Source organism: Pholcus phalangioides, unplaced genomic scaffold (assembly GCF_987345545.1).
Source record: "Pholcus phalangioides strain wild (caught in Gottingen) unplaced genomic scaffold, Ppha-v1.0 ptg000017l_1, whole genome shotgun sequence".
NCBI lineage: Eukaryota > Metazoa > Arthropoda > Arachnida > Araneae > Pholcidae > Pholcus > Pholcus phalangioides.
The window spans coordinates 690275-713565 of record NW_028301610.1 but is presented as its reverse complement, the minus strand read 5'-3'; the positions used below and the strand labels follow the sequence as shown (position 1 = coordinate 713565).

Sequence of the window (23291 nt, the reverse complement as noted above, 5' to 3'; positions counted from 1 at the left end):
GGTGATTATAAGGCCACTGTGAACAAGTATCTTGATTAAAATCAGTATCTGCTGCCTAGACAACATGATTTGTTTTCGACTCTCAATGTTGGAAAGTATTTTTCTAAGTTGGATTTGAGTCATGCTTATCAAAAAATCAAACTTGATCAACGTTCTCAAGAATGTCTTACTTTCAACACTCACCTAGGTTTAGTACGTCCATCGAAATTGTTGTAAGGCATAAATAATACATCAGCAATTTTTCAATCATCAATTGAAAAGATCTTGAAAAGATCCTTCAGGGTTTGCAATCAGTGATATGTTTTCAAGATGATATTTTGATTTCTGGTGATACAATTGATGCACATTTGAAAACCTTGGAAAAGGTATTTCAACGATTTTCTGATTATAATGTCAAACTTAATTTGTCAAAATATAGTTTTTTTGCAAGAAAGTGTAGAATTTATTGGCCATGTAATTGACGGTCAGGGTATTCATCCTACTGATGTGATTAGGCGAATTAAGCAAATAAAAGCTCCCACTAATGTCACTGAACTCAAATCATTCTTAGGTCTCTTGAACTATTATTCAAAGTTCATTAAGAATTCTGATGTGCTATTGAGTCCTCTATATAAATTGCTTCACAAGGACACACCATGAAAATGGTCGTCTCAGTGTGAAGAAACTTTTCAGAAATGTAAAAATATTTTATCAGATGTAGTACTTGTCCATTATGATGAAACATTGCCATTACGAGTATCTTGTGATGCTTTTCCATTTGGTTTGGGAGCTGTTTTATCCCATGTCATAGACAATAAGGAACGTCCAATAGCATATGCCTCTAGAACATTAACTAAAGCTGAACAAAATTATTCTCAAATTGAAAAAAAGGCAGGTGAATCATCTTTGCTATAAAAAATTTCAGCAATATTTGTTTGGTAAACCTTTTGTATTGGTAACTGACCATCTTCCTTTAATAAGCATTTTTGCACCAGACAAAGGTATCCTTGTAATTGCGGCAGCTAGACTGCAGAGGTGGGCTTTGTTATCTTCATTCAAGTATTCTATTGAGTACAAAAGGGTTCTGATCATGCCGATTCTGCTGATTATCTTGTGCTCCAGTAGAATCTGAGACGGATGCACACACAATCTGATGTATTTAAGATTTCATATATTGTGAGGATTTGCCGATAACTAGTTCAGATATTGCCAAGGCAACTCGCGATGACCTGTTTTGGGAATGGCCTTGAAGTACATTCAGAATGGTTGGCCTGAAAGACTCAATAATGAGGCTTCAAAACCATATTTCCATAACCATTTTTCATATGTCGGGAGCAGTTGACTGTGGTTGTCTTCTATGGGATCATTTGTGTGATCATTCCAGAAAAATTTAGAACACGTTTTTTAGATTTACTGCATGATACACATTCTAGAATTTCCAAGATGTAAGCTATTGCCAGAAGTCATATTTGGTGGCCACAATTGGACAAACAAATCAAAAATCTTGTTCAACATTGTTCTGCATGTCAGAAAGTAAGTAAAGCTCTGCCAGGAACCCCACTTCAACCGTGGGTATAGTCCAAATTTCCATGGGATAGGATTAGGGGTTCAGCTAGGTAAAAAATTTCTTTAGCAAAAAAGCGAAAATGGGAAAAAAAGCTTTAGCAAAATGCTAAAATGCCAATTTACATCTAATAGTTAAGGATAATTGCATTTTTCAAGTAGCTTCAAAAAATAACAATAGAAGCAAATGAGACACAAATAACAAACACAATTTTATGAAACAAATGATTAATTTTTTTTTTCAAAACACTTGGGTTTGGAATTTAACACCTTTCTTTCTTTCAAACTGGCCCACTTCTCAAAAGCTTTTCCAAAATTAAAGTTTTTCTTTCCGGCCCTTCAATTTTTATCATCATGATATTGTTGACGTGGCATAATTTGATTCGGTTTCAAATGTCAGTTTTGATTATGTTCAATGCACTGAAACCTCTTTCACGGTCTGCTGTATGCAAAGGAATTGTTATGGCATACTTGACAAGGGAACACATCAACGGATATTCAAACGACATTTCATTAACAAACATGAATTCTAGCGGCTCTTTCAAGTTCATTCGTTTGCACCTGTTGTACATGATTTGCTTAAATAAAGCCCACTAAGCAGATGAATCAAATCCCATTAGTTTAGGATTTGCACTCAGCAGTTTGGAGATTTGAGACATTTCTCTGCCATATGTCTCCAATTCAGCAGGTTTGGGCAGGTTGGTTGGCAAAAGAACATTGAAAATTGAAATTTTGCCCATATCCCCCAATCTGTCTTGAATATTCGTGATTATTGTGGAAAGAAACTCTTCCAACAAGCTCTCAAATTTTTCTCTTTGTTTCTGGCTGTCAGAAACAACATGCGTTTCATATTCAAAATTTTCTCCAACATTTTTAGGGATTTTATCTAGGAAGTCCATCAAATGTGTGCCAGTTTTGTTTTTCATGGATTCCAAATTTGCTAAACAAGCGTTTACACATGCTTGAGTAAATTCAAAATCTAAATTTTGTTTCTGAAATGTTATGCTTAGCTTATTTACGGTGAACATTACGTCATTCAGCATTGCAGTAGTGGCAAGAAAGAGGAATGATGCCATTTGTTTCAGTAATCCCTGCGCTACTGGGCGTTTATCTTCTGCAAAAACGGAAATAAGAGAAGACCAATTCGATTCAATATTCAATACAGTGTCTCCTACAGACAACCACCTGGTTGCTGATAGTTTCAGCACTTTTCTACCACTTTGATCCAGAATATTTTGAGCTTGTTGTAATCGTTTGGTATTTTTTGGAGACTTTTCAAAATATGAGTGCACACGCTCCAAAATGTCTTGATATTTTACCAGATATGCAAATTCGGCAGCAGCGTCGCTAGATGCAAGTGCCAGCCTATGTGCAACACAATGCACTGGGCATTGCGCTTTTGGAAAAGAGCTGCCACTCCGGCTCTAGTTTCAGTCATTACTGAGGGACCATCTGTGGCCAAAGAAGAACATTTAGACACATCAATGCCTAATTTCTCCAATGTTTTCATCACAGAAGTATACAATTCATTGGCAGAAGCTCCTAAACACAAATAGTGGGTAAATATTTTACCTTTGTGAACAAATTTCACATAAATCATGAGACTTTGTTCCACTGACACATCAGTGCATTCATCTATCATAATTGAAAACCACCTTGCTTTTTTTACCCTCTCTACTATTTCTTCTTGGATTACTAATGCCATGGCCTCTTCCATATCCTGTATTGAGTCATAACTTTCATAACTGACCCTGGAAGTCACATTCAAACCTGCTAGTGAAGAGCAACCCAAATCCATGCACAAATCCTTCAAGGCTCCGAATTTTTTTGTTCCTAAGTCTTCCTTGGGTTGCATATAAACAATCTTCATGGCAGACACAACAGATTCCTCAGCTTTACCACATGATGATGCCACTGACTTTTGCTACTCATTACTTTCATTCAAGGATCTAGCTTCCACAGCATACTTATGATCCACACTTATCTCATGTTTTTTCAAGGTATCCACTTTAGAAACAAGACATCCTGCAATATCAAAATGTAATATCAATATCAAACGTATCAAATCATAGTTTCATTATTTATGTAATTCGCCCATGAGTTGTGACAAACTCAATCTTTTCAAAACATATGCAAAATAGCAATAATTATTTACCGGAAAAATATATCAGAACTTAGTAGTACCAGTGACTTTTAGGCAAGTCGACTGAAACATCATAAATTTGTTGGACCATGGCTTGCAATAACAAAGCCCGATTAACTGTCATGGAAAAACCAGGCATTTAATATCTTTTATGTTAGGGGTTCTCATCAACCTGAGCAAGCCCTTAGGCACTGCTTGTGCACTTTTCGGAGGCTCCGCAGAGGCTCGGGGATAGGCATCTTCAACCCTTCGCTTGTGAGTACCAGTGCTCCCTGAAGCATCAAGAATGCCCAATTCTCATGCCAAATTTCGTACTCGTGAGCACTTGACGAACTCTTCAATTTTAACAGGGTATTTAACACTGTGAACAATTGCATGAATTCAAACATATGTATGCAAACGTTGTCGTGAGGCATACATGCTCAACTCATGACCTGTGGGCCTAATGTGGCCCCCAACCTCAAACTGTAATTTTGTGAAACTGAGCGGCACATTTAAAAATCACTTAAGTGACCCACTGTGCAGTTCTACATCACTTAAGTGGCTCGCAGTACATTTCCACATAGATAGCCTGTGACACAGTTCCAGATCACACAAGCGGCCTGCGGCATGTCTACAGATCACATAAGTGAGCTGCGGCACATTTACAGGTCACTCGAGTGTCTGTCACGTACTTAAGTGGCTAGCGACACGTTTTCAAACTAATGAAGTGGCCCATACTCTGCATCCTTGCCATAAGGTGTGGTCTTTGTTTGATAGGTATAGGCAGTGCTCGAGAAAGGCTGAAGACCTCTGCTCTTGGACAAGGGAACGAAACCTTTATGAGAGTGCAGGCCATTTCATCGGTTTGAAAGAGTGTCGCAGGCCACTCAAGTGCTCTGGAATTATGTTGTGGGCCACTTAAGTAATCCATAGATATACTGCGGATCACGTAAGTAATCTTTAAACATGCCGCAGGTCATTTAAATGATCTAGGAATGTGGCACGGCCACTTGAGTCATGTGGAAATGTGCCTGGGTCACTTTAGTGATATGCAACTGTGTTGCGGTTCACTCAAGTGATGTTTAAATATATCGCAGAACACAGCAAGTGATGTTGAACTTCATCGCAAGCCACCTAAGTTACTGAAGTCAATGTGTCATGGGTCACTTAAGAAATCTATAAATATGCCGCGGGTCACTCAAGTCATGTGGAAATGTGTTTGGGCCGCTTGAATAATCTGGAACTGTGCCATGCGGGTAATTAAAGTGATGTACGGTACTGTACGGGCCGCTCACGTGCTCTGAAGCTCTGTTGCGGATCACTCAAGGCACTCATTAAATGTACCGAGGACCACTGAAGTGACGTGGAATTACACTGCTGGTCACTTGAGTGCGCTGAAACTGTGCCGCGTTCCACTCGAGTGATCTGTAAATGTGTGGCTTAGTTCATTCTTAAAGCGCTTATACATTAACGCGTGGATCATGCAAGGTAAGCATTCGCAATTGGTTGTTCAGTAATTTGAACGGTATTGTGAACAATTCTCGATCTGTTTGAACTGGACCCACCTGGAATCGGTTTTTTCAACGAACACAAAAGAAAGAAAGAAGCACAAAAGAAGTTTGTGAACCCGCGAACGGATTAAAACCGCTGCAGGGGGTGGTACGTTGCAGGAGCGCTACGGTAACGTGTTCGCGCCTTTACAAAATTAGGTTTGAGGTCGCTTGTTGCTTCACATGGCTCCAAAGGCCACATCTGGCCCGTGGGTCATGGGGTGAGTATGTGTGCTCGAGGACAATATAAAATAAATCAGTAAATTTGATAAATAAAGAGGACTCCGGGGCTAGAAATTAGACTGAAAAGGGCTCTGCGAGTCAAGAAAGGTTGAAAACCGCTGTTTTAAGTGATCATTTTAGTTGGAACACGATCATTTTATGCCAGAGATACCTAAAAACTTTTTGAACATGCAATGTTTGCCCGTTCCGAACGATTATCCTACCATGCTTCTGTTTCGGATTCGAAACCGGACATACCGCATCGGAATCGGAGGTGCGCTTAACTACTCTGCGATCAGGCAGCTCTTTAAAGACCCAAACGTGAAAACTTGCTAAAAAACTCAGTTGTGAAAAAATTTGATTTGCTTTTAATTTCGTGACTTCTCCCGGTACCGGGCCGCGGCTCAGCGGTGTATATGGTAGACGCGCTGTAATTTGCAAAATAAGTATTTTTGCAAATTACAGTGATTCCAAAAAATACATTATTTTAAAGAATTAAATAAAACTTATGCATTAACTGTCTGAAAAGAAAATTAAACCATTCTGTATTTAAAAATATAAACTTCATGTCAAAATTCAATATTAATGAGAAACCCTGCTTTTTCCAGCATGCCGGAAAAGACCAGCTCCTTGAAATCGAAAAGCTGGCATGCCTCGATTTTCCTGCATGACGCATTTTGTGCGGAAATGCGGTATTTTGTTGTGTTGGAATGAGTTCCCTTTTTTTTTCTCTCTATGCACATGGAAACCGGTCGGCCCGACACGATATGCAAATCGGCGGCGGCGGCATACTCACCCTCATTGGAGCGCAGCTTTATATAGTAGACTAATATGTTGTAGTCTATATGTTGTGTATCTGTTCTTTTTCCACATGTATGTCAGGATTTTTTTTTCTCCCTATTGCCGGTTGTTTTTGTCGGCTGTTTCATTTTTGATGATCGTGAATGATCTTGTTCAACTTCATTGTTCTTACAACTTTTAAGAAATAAAAGTTCCGATAAACTTCTGATCATTGTTTTTTCTTCACTCAGTTGGCATGCACGTGGCGATATCTGCCCTAAAAATTATACATCGCTGTAATCGTGAACTGGAAAAAATAGCATCTCAGCACTACAAATTTACCAATTTTGTTTATAATGTATTGTCATCGAGAGCACACAAGCACAGTATACCACAGAAGAGAGTATACATAATTTAAAAACTCTAGTACATCAGGAAGTGAATGAAAAATAGATTACGAAATTCCATCTTTGCTAATATGAAGAAATTTTTTATACAGCGTGTAAAAATAAAACTTGGCTTATCTTTATCACTTGCCAGAAGGTTTCTTTTCTTTGTCCATTCCACTTCAAGCCATCCATAAAGCGTGCACCATTTGCTTACAAGATGTTTAGACGGCAAATCTGATTTCTTCTTTTTTGTTTGGCTATTTTCAGCACAATCCTTGCGCTTATTTATTAGAAATTTATCTATTATATTCGTTATCAAGTGAAGATAAAAAATAATATAACCAGAGGGTGGAAAATATACGTCGCTAAATTAGTACTAAGTTTTTTTTTTGTCACTGTCGCCAGGAAAAAAAGCAATGAATGAGCTTGCTCAGGGACTGAACCAACACCCCCAAACAAAACCAGCTGAGGAATGCAGCTTTGCCACCCCCCCCCTCTAACTATATGGGGTGATGACTGGACTCCTTTTGTCTGACCTTCCACCGTGCCCTTCCTGATCTTCACCCAATGTCATCACCATAATAAGGTGTGGACCCGGAGATGATTGAGTGATGGATGGATGGATGTCTACTTTTTTTACCTCCCGTATGCATTTTTGTGAAAGTAGCCACTACTTCTTTCGCATTCTGAGACTTTCTTTCGCATTTTGCGGAAAATGCGACCGTAGCCGAAACCCTGGATAGGATGCATATCGATTTTGCACAAAAAGATCAAAAGAATTATCTTTTGGTTGTTGATAGCCACTCTTAATGGTTGGAGGTGATACAAATGCCTTCTATTACTTCTGTTAGTACCATTGATGCTTTGCTACAGTTATTTTCTCGATATGGTTTACTGTCAGAGAGTGTTTCTGACAGTGGTCCTCAATTTGTTTCAGAGGAATTCAGATCCTTTTTAAAATCTGATTCAGTTATTCATACTCTGATACCAACATATCATCCTCAAATCTAATGGACTCACAGAAAGGTCAGTACAGACTTTCAAGCATGCATTGTCAAAAATGCAAAATGATACAAATGAGTAAGAAAATTTCTCAATTCCTGGTGACATATTGTTCTACACTTCATTGTGCAACTGGTGTATCACCCGCTGAATTGTTTTTGTCTAGACTACTCAGAACACCATTGTCTCTTGTACATCCCAGTATTCAAGCAAGGGTAAAAAAACAAGATTCACAGAAAATGTATTGTGACATAATGCAAAAAGGTATTTTCACTCTGGTCAGAAAGTTTTTGTTTGATCCAGTAAGAATCATCAGTGGAGTCAGGGAACTTTGGTGGAACCCAAGGGAAGCAAGACATGAATTGTTAACATCGCTAGGGAGAAATATCTTGCTCACATTGATCAGTTATGCCCTGATCATGCTTATAATCCAGTGACTACTGATAGTGAATGTGACGTTCCTAAGAAATCAATTGCATGTGAAAGATCTATTACACATGTTCCTGTTGATGAGAACATTCATCACTTCTAAATCCCAGTCATGACAGCGAATCTTCATCTAGCTGTTACAATTGTATTCCTCTGTCAGATGTCAGACAGAGTGAATTTGTCTGCTCTTGATAAGAACTGTGCAACAAAAAGTGATCTGGTGAATCATGACATTGCTGATAAAAGTACTGTACCAGTAACTTGTCGATATCCATTGTGTGAGCGAAGAAAGCCTTCATGTTTGATTTGTGAACATTAATTTCTAGTTTTGCATTCATATATATTTATGTATTTCATTTTTTTTGGGGGAGTATTGTAATAAATATACTTAGCCATTTAAAAGGCTAAAACCAAGAGGGGTTATTTTGTTATGTAGTGGCAACGGCACTTTTGTAAACAACATTTTGGTCTCCAGCGAGTAAGCAGTTTGGTCATCCAGTTTGGCTCCAGTGCTTGGTTTATGTATCTCCACCTTTAAGATAATAAATAATCTGTTATTAATGTTAAACCAGCTCTTGAAACATTATTTATAATAATAAATACTCTATATATGCTACACGAGTGTTTGGATTTAGTGCTGTTAAAAAATAGTTTTTATTTTATGGAGGTGAAAACAAACTTTTTTTTATTAATCTTCATTTTAGTGATTTTATATCCATGATTGGTGTCACAAAGCAATTGTTTCCGATGACAATTTCATCAATTTAGAAAAAAATATATAAATTTTCTGTCGAACATTGCACTATTTTATATTATAATTGTTTCACTTTGCAATTCCCTAATTTTTAATAATGCTGTAAAAAATGGATGAAACAAAATGCAGCGGTTTTAGCGGAGACAACTCCACAAATAGCCACTACTCTAAACTTGGCACACACTAAGATTTACGCTATTAAGAGAAGCAATAATTATTAATTATTATCTCCATAAATATTAACATCAATTTAATTGTATGGTATTAATTTGTGAATTCTTTGCACATTATTATATTTACCATTTCAGCTCATGAATGTTGTCTAAGGAATGAAACAAATTTCTGAAATAAACAACAAAATTTTGCCATTTTCACTATTTGTTTACTCGAATACTTAAAAAAAATGTGTGAAAGACTCGATGGATGACTTATTTATCGTATCATTATATAAACAATAATTGTAAGTAAAGCACAAGTAAAGTTATGAGCTTCATATTTAAACATTTTCGCATAATATGTCATGAGAAATTTTTCAATGAGTTCCAAATTATATCTAGTATATGGTCCCTAAAAGTGGTAATTTTCATATAATCACTCATATCTTGCGAAATAGAAGTCAGATTGGAATGAAAATTGATTCTTTTGGGTTTTCGACTATGCTTATTCGAACGAAGTAAAAATTAATGTATGTTTCTATTCATAAATTAAAAAAAAATGTTTTAATAATTCATAACTCATATGAAAAAAAAGCCAAATTGAAAATGAGTAATAAAATAATGTTTGGTCCGTTAGAATCTATCATTTAAAATAAAAAGTAATGAGGTACCTATATTATTTCAGCAATTATGCTCAAAAACAAGATGTTTCTGTTTAACATTATGACACTCGTTTTTCAATAATTTATATTTCACCAACTATTCGTTCAAAATTGATGAAATTTGGTATTTCGACATTTCTTGAGATACTGAATCCAAATATGGAAGGAAAAAATAGAGTTACCATTGAACTTTCAAAAGTTGGATTTAGTTTTAACATCTAGATCAGCGGTTCTCAACCAGGTCCATATGGCCCAAAGGGGGCCCCAGGATATTCCAGGGGCCACGGAGGAAAAAATTGCAAAAGAGGGGAGTCATGACTGCTGATAAGACGACTGTGAAGAAATTTATTAAAAGAGTGACCACAAAAAATTTAATTTCAAACAAAAAATGCATAGAATATTTTTTCACCATTTTTACCTATTTAATTAACATTAATAAAAAGATTTGATTGAGTTTTGATTGGTTGGCAGGATATTTCAACACCAAACTAAGGATCTGAGTAGTTGAAAGATGAAATTTAGCACTTGAAGTAGTTTCACGAAAACAAGCACAGTGACATTTGTGTGTGTATTCATTCAATTTCTCATAAGTAGGGCTCTGATTTTTATGACCTAAAGATCTTACGTTTCTTTTTTAGGTCATAAAAATCAGAGTCTTAGTCATAAGCTTGTGTTATCAATAATTATGAGGTTTAATTATGAGGTTACAGTGTCACTTTATCGACAGTGATTGACAGTAACATTTATTTGAAGACAACCAACCAAAAAAACAACGTTAAATGCAGATAAAACGATTTTGTTGGCATCAGGAGAGACGGGACAACAACTTTGTAATTGGGTTTTTGAGCAGACAGGTGTACGTATAAAAAGTTGAAATTTTTATTTTAATAACTATACAATCCCCTCGAAACATGAATGGCATATCTGAGTACTACACGTTATTTGGATAATTTTTCTAATTGAAAATATTCCTGTAGGGTGAACGCAGTTTGCCAGTAAAATACCATACGTCTTGTTACCTATGCACCCTGTCCATTACATGTAGTAGTGTCTGTTATTTGAAATATTGTGTAAGCCAAAAACTTGCACGTTGCTTCTTTCACCTGCGAGACAGAGGCCACATTATGAACCAAAAAGCCATTTGGAGATAGTTTGTCATCCAACGAGACATCAGATTTTCATGATAAATGTAAATCTCACCCTATCGAAATTATAATCAATACACCAATAATTTTCTTATTCAAAATATGATTATTTATAATTTCTGATTAGTTTGAAATTCTGATTTCCCCAAATTCAAATGTACCAAAGAAAAACTAATTTATTAAGAAATCAAACTTCACACATATATCCTGTACAGTAACCTAATGACATTATGCTGTCTTCAAGTGCAAAGTTTAATTGATTTAATTGATTGAAAACAATTTATTATGTATTTTTATTACTGTGTTGTATTATGTTTGTTTTGCTTTTTCTTTATTTTCATAAATTAAAAATTAATTAAATTCAAACACATATTTATACTTTAAACAATATTTGAATAATTGTCTTCTAACGGGAAAATGGGGAGGAAATTAATCATGGTCGTAAGGGGGCCACAGGAATGAGAAATGGTTGAAAGGGGGCCATGGGAAAAAAAGGTTGAGAACCACTGATCTATATGACCCCTTAAGAAAAAATGAACTTAATACACTTATGGAAGATCTCAAATGAAGAAGAATGCTACCTTTCTTTTTTTTGCAATAAATAGAACCCAAGATATCGCCATTGTTTGGTTAAAAGTTGTGCGTACTGTACATGCTAATTCAACACAACTGCTTCATGTGCTGAATTTTCATGTCAATCATTACTCAATTACCAATTTTACTCAAACTGGATTAATTTATATCCTTTTCAGAATCTCTTTCCTGATATATGTCCACTTCTCTTTAGGAACGTTTTTGAACCATTTCATATAAAATGACGGATTAAGCTAACTGGAAATGCATTAAAAAAGGAATCGGACTTGAATGTTTTCAGTGTAAACGTTCTTCTGTGCAATGCTCGTGGCACCCAATTGAATAGTCTGTGCCACCTCGATGTGTAATTTGCCTGTTGTGTAAGCCTACACAAATTTTACCTTTGCCTTATGTGTAAACATATGCCTTTGTATTGAAGCTTATGTTTTCCATATGCATGTATGAAACAGAAATGAGCTTGACCACATCGAATAAGAAGACATCTACAAACCTGGCTCAGTTACATAAATAGTTTAAAATAAAAAGAGTTTCAAGGAAACATATTTTCTGGATATTATGCTGAGGTGAACTCGGAAAGAAAAGTAACATTGTCTCCACTGGGATTTGAACCCAAGCCCTCTTGCATATTGGCGAGCATGCTACCATCTGCACCACTGGAGACACAACCCTGCCTTCCTTATTTCATGCACTGTGGCATGAGGCACTGAAGTAGAAACATTAGTAGCCTCTCTTAATTTAAGGAAATGGCCCCCAGGTGGGATGGTTTAGAGAGAGATAGGTGGCTTTTTCTCAGCCCAAGATATCAAGGAAACATATTTTCTGGATATTATGCTGAGGTTAACTCACAAAGAAAAGTTATCTTGTCTCCATCAGGATTCGAACCCAGGCCCTCTTGCATACCGGGCAAGAATGCTACCATCTGCACCGCTGGAGACATGACCCTGCTCCAGAATGCTACCATCTACACCACTGGAGACTCGACCCTGCTCCTGTATTATAGATGGTAGCATTCTTGCCCAGTATTCAAGAGGGCCTGGGTTCAAGCACCAGTGGACACAAGATTACTTTTCTTTACAAGCTCACCTCAGCATAACATCCAGAAAATATCTGTTTCCTTGATATCTTGGGCTGAGAAAAAGCTGTCTATCTCACTCTAAAAAGAGTGTTTCTCATCTTCCTGTAAATCCTCATTCATCCAATTTTGAAACACTTCATTACAGCATTCTGTCCCTTTTATAGTGCCTCTTGGTTTTGTTTTAAATTTGGTTTTTTTTCAAACAATTTTATGGTATAATTTTTCTTTCGTTCGTTTCTAATTCTTCAAGTTTTGGGCAAAACCAAGTTAAACAATTTTCCCTATGGGGAATCATGTTTTGGCTAACAAAGATGTTGACTAAGGCTAACAAACATTATTCCAGAAGGAATTATCTTCATTAGCCTAGAGTATCACTGCAGTTGTAATTTATCTGAATATTTGAATGCAAAATATTTTATAACAAAATTTAAACTGTTGACTGCCCAAATTTTCAAATTTTACTATAGAAAATTGCTGTAAAAATGCCATTGTTTTCCAATGCTAATTTAAATATTTCAAATTTTCTGGTACAACTTTGTGCCACTTTTTGAGGTTTTTAAAGAGTATATCCTTCAATAATGCACTTATTTGTCTGAATGTTTTACTCATTATACCTACATATCTCACCTATTGAGTGATCTGTCGGGAAAAAATCTATGTTTGATAGGAAGGGAAGCAGAATTTTTTTCATGAGGCACAATCTTGTATCCCTACAGGTTACAACTTTGGGCCACCCTTTTTTCTGCATTCAAAATGCATTATAAACTCGATCTGATACGTTCTTGTCACTGCTTTTATATGTATCTGCTTTAATAAAAACCCTCCAAACATTATTTACCCTTTTTTTCCTTTTTTTTATTTTTTTTTTATAAATTGAAGAATGAAAAATGATACAAAACAATGAAAACAAGTTTAATTAAAATTATTTTATTAAGAAACTGTTGTTAGACTTGATACACACATCTACCTTTAACAACTTTAAACCCCCTTATGAAGAACACTCACGGCTTCATGTCACCTAGGTACATGCTTTGAGCCTGCAATCTCGCCCCCCCCCCCTCCATCTCTGAGCCTGCATGCTTTGGTGGACTTATTTCGCTTACAATTTGATTTTCACTATACCAGATGATGTCAACAGTGTCTAGCCATGTCCAATACTTCCTTTCTTCACCATAGTGAAAACTAGTATATCTCCTTTGTTGTCTGGCTTGGAAACCTTCAGTCCTGGATAAGACTTTCCACAATATTTCACAATAAAATGTAAATATTCTCATCCTTTTGTACTTTATACTTTCCTCTACATCTCAACCTCACATCTCAGTTTTCAACCCGATTAGTGAAAAAAGATAAAAATATGAAAATTGGGAAAAAATTGGTGGCACAAAGTTCTGATTATTGATAACAACTGAAACTGCAGGTAAGCAAAAAAAAAACCATTTAGAAACACTGAATGCACCAATTTGTAGTAGGTAGCATAGAAATAAACATATACACTTACGAGATCTCTCAGGAAACCCTAAATGGTCTAACCAAAGCAGACTCTTTCCAATTTCTCATGAATACCAAAAACTTGCAAATCACCAATAATTTTCTGATAAACACGTGGGATAACTGGGAAGGTAATTCTTACCCAACATTACCTCTATGTAGGCTACTTGTACCTTCCTACCAGTATTTTTCCAAACTTCTACTTTTGCAACTATTCATTGCTAGAGTGCGTTGATGTTTGGAAATCGTGTGTGGCAAAATGTTGCAACCTTGGCACAAAGTTGTACAATTTTACAGTATATTTTGTCAAAAATTTTTATGTCATATGACACATAAAGTGTCTCACATTTTTCTCCTCCGATCTGTATGTTTTCCATCTTTATAAATGTTTTTTATTTTTTAGGTTTTTGCAGCTTGCACTCTTCATTATGTTCTCAAACGTTGAATTTGCATCTAGTTTCTTTTGCACATTTGTGAAGATCAAATTTCCATCACCCTATTCAACATTAATTCTTAAAAGTATTGGATCTACTGCCAGCTAATTTGTCATGTCATATTCTACGTATCCAATTGCTGAAATGGAAAACCCCAGGATTTTAACAATTGAATGGGAAATGATGGACAAAAGTCGTTTTTTCATGCTCTCTATGGTTAATTCATTTGCTCTTCGTGGACTTTTGTATCCTTTTACAGTGATAAAGACAAGATTGCAAATACAGAGGCAAAACAATATTTATAAAGGAACATTTGATGCTTTTTTAAAAATTCTCAAGTATGAAGGAATATGTGGTCTGTACAGAGGCTTTTGGATAAATACTATACAGATTGTTTCAGGCATTGGTTATATTATTACATATGAGAAAGTTCGTCATTTACTTAGCTTGTATGCTGATGTTACTGATGGAAGAGTCAAAGGCTTGATTGGAGGTGGATGTGGCTCTGTTGTTAGTCAAACAATTATTACGCCATTTGATGTAGTTTCTCAACACATGATGGTGCTAGGGCAACTTGGTATGCTTGGTGCATCAAGTAAAGCTACAAATCCTCTCAACATTGATTGTAGTGCAAAAAACAGAAATGGTCTTTCAGTACAGATCGTAAAAGAACTTTATAAGAGGGATGGTCTTAGAGGTTTCTATCGTGGTTACTATGCATCTCTGTGTACATATGTTCCAAGTAGTGCACTGTGGTGGATGTTCTATCCAGTTTATACAGGTATTAAAGGTTTATATGTTCTTTGCAGGGTTGGTAAAAAAACCGGGGTTTTTTTGGTTTAAACCGGTTTTAATAGCATTTACATTAAAAACAATTATATTTTTGAAAAACCAGTCAAACTTCTAATAACTAATTAAAATAAAATGTTTGTTAATGTAATTAACACAATTATCATATTAATTATTGATATCTCTTACATTTTTATAAAAACACTTTTTGCAATTTAAGTATTTTATAGCTTAACTCAAGGAATTATTTTGTGTTTGAGAATCCTTACTAACCCTATAATAAAGATGTGTTTTCTCTAGTTACTTTCAATACGCTTAATTAGGACACTTTTGCAAAAACTATGATAAAAACTCGGCAAATACAATGTGTTTAATGAAGCATAATGAATGCAGATTGATAAGCAATAATTTACTAAGCAATGATGATCATTGTAACTGAAGTTCTGATTTCAAAAGACCAAAATAAAAACCCACTGGTCAGAATGACTTGAAAATTTGCATGAATGTTCCCGAGACAATGGAATTTTGTATGGCGAAGGGGAAAAAATGATTAAAAATGTAAAATAGAAAATGCTGTACTCATCCAGCTCATGGTAAGTTTGCTCGCAGAATAGATATGATAGCCAGTCAAGGCAAAACGGTAATGCAATTAGCATGGCACAATTTCGTAATTCATGGAAACATCACAAAAATGAAGTCATTTAAATAAACAACTACAACTTACACAAGAAATGCTAAATATGTTGTCTACCATGTTCTGGCTATGAGGTGGAAGAACAAAAGTACTTGTTCAACAACAGATCAGAGTAGACCTATGTTATGGTAATGATGTGAATGTGCTTTCAATTCACCAAAGTTTGCAATCTGACCGCTGCACATAATATTTTGCGGTGTCTCCAAAGCCAAAAGTTGCAAGGGCTATCTCTATAGTAGCGTTCACCTGTCAGGTGAACATGGCAGCCAGGTGTTGTGTCATGTTATTGTCAAAATGGTTCTTCAGCAGCTGCTTCACTGGTGTCGCAGTATGCATCTTGATAAAAGTTGTGCTATCCACCAGAGTTGGACAAATCGAAAAAAAATTTAGGTGTCAGTCAAATTCATTAAGAGCGAAGCATGTTTTTCATGAAGTAAAAGTCCTGAGTAATTTTTTTTTACTTTTTTTGGGACTTGATGACTCGTTCTCATTTTGAAAGACACATTATTACAAAGTTAAAAAAAAGTTGTCTCGTACTTACTCATTATTGTCTCATCATTTTAGTAATGATGCATATAAAATTTTAGGTGCTAAAACCAATTTTCTAGTCACCCCGGCATCTGGGATTTGTCCAGTCCTGCTATTCACACACTGATGCTGTTTAAGTGCTGAAATGATATGGTTGCATAAAATAGATTATACTGCTGGCCAAGTACAGCATCATCTACTTGTAGTCCTGTCAATATGTATAAAAAAAATGGGTTTCCTTGCAAAAGGTCGAGTATCTCTAGTTATTGTAGAGATATGTTGTAGGGACCAAGGCCACTAATGAAAACCAAGTTTGCAGAAACAAAAGCCCTGTGCAAACTGAGTTATACTGAAAAAAATTTGAAAATTTTCAGACTTTTTTTGATTTCGCCTTATATTTTGATTTCTATGCATCAGAAAGCAAAAGTGTAAATTACAATATAGTAGAAAACAAAAATTTTTTTGCTACCACTTTTGTATTTATAATTTTTTTCTATGAGCTATAGTTATCAAACTACAGAGCAGTGAAAATGCTATAATTTTTGCAAAATTACGAAAACATGCACATATTGAGGAAATATTGATGCAGAATTTCATTGAATATTGGTGATTAAATACTATTAATTTATTACACATTAATTTTCAAAGTAATAGATTACTTTTTCAATAGATTTAAAGCTATGTTAAAATAGACATTTGTGGTACGAAAGTTTCAGAAAAGGTGTTTTTACCTTAACGGCCATATTCACCGTCCAGTTTCAGAACGCGATCCAGGTTCTAAACTGTGTTTCACCTCAAAATTGGTATTCACCGCCCCTGAATCGAGATCCAGGGACCAGCTTTTCGAGCCCGAAACTGAACCTCCGATTTCAGCGATCCAGCAGGGTGGATCGAGTTTTAGCGCATGTGCAGTGAGCATTATCATCGCTGCAAACACAAACATCGACGTAGTAATGGAGGTCACGCTGAATTGTTTTCACGATGAGCCGGAATGAAATAGGGAATTTAGAATAATGTATTAATTATAAGATGATGAGTGACCGCGTTTAGATATTAAATATATGTTAAATAATTATCCCCGATCAATAAAAGCCTTCAACAACTACTTGAAGCCATCAACAAGTGACGAAAGAAGGTGAGTAATGATACTTTTCTATGATTTCCTTCAAATCTGAACTTTATTCTCTAACAAAATGATCATTATCAAATAATGATAGAATTGTATGTGTAATATACTCATGTATTGATATTAATGACACAAATTCGTCTTTATGGTACCTGAAGCAGGGTCGTATTGGGCTTTCTCGATGCAGACTTTTTTCTTGAGTGGGGGTCCCCTAAAAGTATTATTATGTAAAATAAAATGTACATTTTGTGAGGGCCCCATTCTCTCGGCCCTTGGGAAGTGCTTTGGTTGCTCCAGCTTATTTACGGTCCTGACCTAAAGGTTAAAATGGTGGGGCATAGTGCCACGCTTTTGAAGTTTTTTCCTCTCTGAAAATAATGTATCATCGCTCTGAAAAGAAGTCATGAATATCTCTCTTGAATTGCAGGAATAGTCACTTGTGTACAGCTTCAAATTTTCTCAGCATGAATCTTAATTTCTTTTTAGAAAAAAATTTTCCCTAACCAGGACCATCTTAAGAGCATGATGGGGGCCCTGAGATGAGAAATTTTTCTGTGGCCCTACCTGGTAAATTCTAGAAAATTTCAACCAGATCTCATTTTTGTGGGGGGGGGGGCCTTTTCTCTTGAGGATCCTCATACATTAAGAACTCACAAAATGTACTAAGCAAAAGCGATCATTACAGTAGTGAATTTTAATTCCTAAACAATACAATATTCACCAACACTCTAAAATATAGATTTGTGTATGAAATGTTTCATCTCTAATATGAAAATATTTATATTAATGCCAAGCAAAATATATTACCTTTTTTTAGCTTTTACCTCTTGGCAGGAATATATTTATTACATGATATTTTGCTGCTGAGTGTAAACATGACATTTTCCTTCTATATTCACTCGATCTCGCTTATAACATTCCCACGTATAATATTTTCCTGCTTAGTACTCGAACTAATTTTTATTAAGATTTCCTGTTTAAATCATTTTGCCCGCTTACATTTTTCATGGCAATTTTTTGAAAAAAACAACAAAAACTTTATAAACAGAATCCACAGTATTTGCACAAATGCACAACAAAAAATATTTTCTGTGGTGCATTCTCATTATCCAAAATTATATAATTATCAGCTCATTTCATTCTATTTGTGCATCAATATTTTGCGTATAAATATCAGTTCATTGGTTTATTATTTACAGTTTAACCTCACTGGAATGATACTTAATATAACAATAAATCCCTCTACATCAATATTTTGAAAGTCTTGTTTGGAAATTCCTATAGTATAATGTTAAACTGCTGCCACTCGATTAGAGATGTGAGATGAGAATATTAATATGAGAAATAACTTGAGAATAATTATTATTTTTGATAAGAATATTCCCCAGTAATTTATAAAAGTAGTCTTTCCAGAGAATATTCTCTAGGATATTATATATAATTACATTATAAATAACTGGAGAATATTCTCATTAAGAATAAGAAGAATATTCTCAAGTTATTTACAATAGTAGTCCTTCATGATAATATTCTCAAGAATTTTACATCTCTACTCTTAATACAACAGCAATCCCTCTACAATGACATTTTTTCTTGCTTTGCAGAATATCATTTTATCGATATTTTAGTGTGTGATCATACCTTTCGTGCTCAAAACACCAATTCAAAAATTCATGAAATTACTTTTTGGAACCTTATTTATGTGCAGTTCATGCCAGCATTGGGCAATGATTGAGTGAAATTTATAATATTTAAGTAATCTATCATTACATAACTAGTACCACGTGATTGCTGATTACATGTGCTTTATTCGTATTATGCAGTATGATTTCACTGTATTTGAAATCACAACACATGAGTATGATTTGCTTCATTCTTTAGGGAAATTTTTTTTCATGAAATCTATGTTTTTAATTTTTCAGATGAAACAAGTATTTGGGAGCAAAAGTAGGGTGGCCATGAAGACGAGCTGACTACATCACGGAAGAAAATCTCAATATTTATTTACAATGTTTGTGTGTGTGTTATACGTACCATTATTTTTTTTAGCAATCTCAAATACTTCCATATAAATATGAATAAATTATTTTTGATAATTGATTTGTCGTTATTTCTTAAGTGAGGAAAATTTTAGCCTTTTTTTACATAGTTTGAATTTCTGCCTTAATTATGTTCAAGTTAGTGTAAATTTTGAAAGTAACGAATATTACTAGATTATTGTGATTATCATGTAAATACAGTATATATTTTTAAAAAATCCAGATTTAACTACCAATCCTGCTAGTAAAAAGAGGGATGGAAAATGATTTTGTTGATGAGTAATGACGTTGAATCTGTATCAATATATGCCAATTTTTTTTTAATTTTTAGTCTTGGCTATTAGTTTACCCTTTAGTTAAACATGAACATGATTCAAAGGCAATGCATTTTACACATAAAAAAATTGTCCATACACTGAAGCTTGTATTGACTGTCAGATTTGAAACTTTGTTTACAGATTTTTTATTTTTAAGAATCTCTTTCAGCTTCAAGGAAGTCCTTTCAACTTATATCTAAGAATATAATGAACTATTTTCAACTGAATTTAACTTTTTATGTAAGCTAATCAAAAAACTAATACACATAGTGGAACAGTTTTTTGTCGAAAAGAAAACAGCTGTGTTTAGCATTTTATACATTAGGAGGGGGCACATCTTGTGTGTTGGAAGGATTGCATAAGAAATAGTATCTCAAGAAGTGCATGCAACTAGCATACAAGTTTCAACAAATATAATTACAAAAAAGTCAGTCTCAGATATGAACTTATTTGGCTAATAGGAAATATAGCTATTAATGTTCAGTAATTTAATATTCAACGTCCATCACAAGAATTACTATTAGCATTGAAAATTTTTTTTTGGAAATCAAATTTACTGAATTTTGTACTTTTTAATTTTAATGTGTTTATCTTATTAGTGTTTACGAAATTGTGATTTCAGGTACAAAACAATCGTAATTTCAAAAATATTCAGATAAAAATTATTTTTGAAAAATTTCCAAATTCACTAGTATTTTTTAAAATATAAATTTTACACAATTGCGACCATCCTTTTTTTCCTTCATTTCATTCACAATTAATAAAATTTTTATGTGTTGATAAATACATTTTTTTCCCTTCAAAGCAATGAAAATCGCATAGGCTGATTATACGTGGGGAAAATACAATACATGCGATATAAATTATTTGCTATTTGTATTTGTATAATGATATATATATTTTATCTAATCTGAGAATATTAGCAATTCCGTAGCAAAATGAAAAACCATCATTATAGATATATCGGGAGTAGGAAAGAAAAATGTAGCTGGAATGAAATGGAATTTCTATTAAAAAGGGGATGATAAAACCATATTTTGCTTATCGAATAAAAATTGTTGAAAAACGTTAGTACAAGAATCCTACCGTTGAGTTTTCTATTTCATTAGAAGGTCAAAAACCCTTTATCCAATCAGCATCGGATCTACTCTCGCCAAGCTAATATACGCCAAATACTCGCCAACTGAACCGAGTTTCGCTTGGTAGTGTTTAGAGAATACCGATTTTGCGTTGAAACTGATCTACTGATTCAACTGATCTGCGTTTCAGCACGCTGAATGGTGAATACGCCGTAAAAGTTTGAAAAATAGGCAAAAAAAAAGGCATTTATGGCATTTTGCCTGAACTTCCAGGCTCTAGTAATAATATTTAATATTTGATTGTATTTAAATACAAATTACATACTTTTTAATTTTCTGTTTACTTTAAAAATTTATTTATATTTCATGTTTTATTAATGTGTATTAATAGTATTTAATCACCAATATTCAATGAAATTCTGCATCAATATTTCTCCAATATGTGCATATTTTGTAATTTTGCAAAAATTATAGCATTGTCACTGCTCTGCAGTTTGATAACTATAGCTGGTAGGAAAAAAACTATAAATACAAAAGTTTTAGCAAATTTTGTTTTCTACTACACTCATGTCCATAAATTAAGGATAATGCCAGCTCCGGCGAATAAATGTTCAGAAACAAAACAAACGTTACTTATTCATAAATCCCATTTATTAAACAAAAGATAAAGAACAAAAACGATGGTGTATGTATGATACCATTCATAAAACTACGATTTTTGCTCCCTGGAGCAATTGTAAAAAATATCTCCTTTACAAAAACTTACTATTACATGGTTGGTATGATGGTTAATACATTGTATGTCTCCCATGAGATGAAATACAGTCCGTACAATGCCTAGGCATGCTGAGTATCAAATTATCAATCTGATCTTGGGGAAGATCACTCCACTCAGCAAGCAATGCTCTCCGAAGTTCCGGTACACATGTAGGAGGTGGTTGATGGGCTGCAACTCGTCGGCCAAGCACATGCTCTATCGGATTCAAGTCAGGTGAGAATGCTGGCCATTCCATATGGGTTATATCCTCATATTCAAGGCATTCGTTTACGATGTTTGCTCGGTGAGGACGGGCGTTGTCATCCATAAACACAAATTCTGCACACATGGCACCCCTAAACAAACGTACATGTTGTTCCAGACTGATGTCCCGATAAATTTGGACTTTCATGGTTTTGGTTTGAACATGCAGATCTGTTCTGAAACCCAGTATAATTCCACCCCAAACGAGCAATGCTGCACCACTGTAACGGTGTCGTTCAATGATGTTGTCTTGGTGGTAACGGGTACCTGGCGTTCTCCATATGAAAGACGTGAATCAGACTGCAAGCTAAACCTGGACTCGTCTGAAAACATCACACAAGCCCACTGTGACGATGTCCACATTGCATGTTCTCTACTCCAGGCTAATCGCTGCCGACAGTGAGTTGCCATGAACGGAACACATCTGACAGGTCTGCGAGCATATAGACCAATATCTCCCAAACGTCTGTACACGGTTTGCCTTGAAACTGTGGTATCCGTGGCTGCAGATAGCTGACGAGACAGGTCGGATGCTGTGCTCTGTCTCCTGCTTTTGGCAGTTACTGCCAAATACCGGTCTTCATTCGGCATTGTAACTCGGGGGCGAATTGTACTGTAACGTCTACTGACATTTCCGTTATCTTGGAATCGTTGCCAAAGCCTAGAGATGACACTTTGGGCAATTCCAAGTTCCTCGGATACTTCCATCTGAGTACGCCCACATTCCAGGCGGCCGATAATTCTACCACGTAAAAAATCATCCACATGCGTCCTCTGTGTCATAACTATTCGCTTATGGCACTGAGCGCCTTACAGAACTCTTGTGAACACTTTCACTTCTTTGCCACCATTCCTTACATACCCCCCCCCCCTTACACTCTCATCATTGTGACGTACCATCGGCATCATCTGGTGGCTTCCTGAAATTTACATATCATTTTTGCAGATGTGTGTGATAATTCTACAGGTGAAATTTTTACTTTAGATTTCGATTTCCGTGTGATTCTGAATTATCCTTAATTTATGGACATGAGTGTATATTGTAATTTACACTTTTGCTCTCTGATGCATAGAAATCGAAATATAAAGCAAAAACCAAAAAGTCTGAAAATTTTCAAACTTTTCAGTATAGCTCAGCTTGCACAGGGCTTTCATTTCTGCAAACTTGGTTTTTTATTAGTGGCATTGGTCCCAACAACGTATCCGAAAATTAGAGATACTCGACCTCTTGCAAGGAACCATGTATAATTTAACTAGACTATTGTACATTTTAAAGTTTTTTTTTTCTTTCTTCAAAGAAAATTCCATTGCTTCAAGCGATGGACCCATGCAAATTTTGAAGCCATTCTGAC

At 35.1% G+C, this 23291-nt stretch overlaps 1 protein-coding gene across 3 annotated transcripts in view; it reads left to right on the top strand.

Moving 5' to 3' along the window:
• The window catches only part of LOC149072090 (solute carrier family 25 member 44), a 90188-nt gene that overhangs the window by 31651 nt on the left and 35246 nt on the right, over positions 1-23291 (top strand). For all 3 annotated transcript variants that reach the window (XM_089246095.1, XM_089246093.1, XM_089246094.1), the window contains exon 2: positions 14316-15127. In XM_089246095.1, the coding sequence (XP_089102221.1) occupies positions 14461-15127 (667 nt within the window). In that variant the 5' untranslated portion in view covers positions 14316-14460. The remainder of the gene's footprint in view (positions 1-14315; positions 15128-23291) is intronic.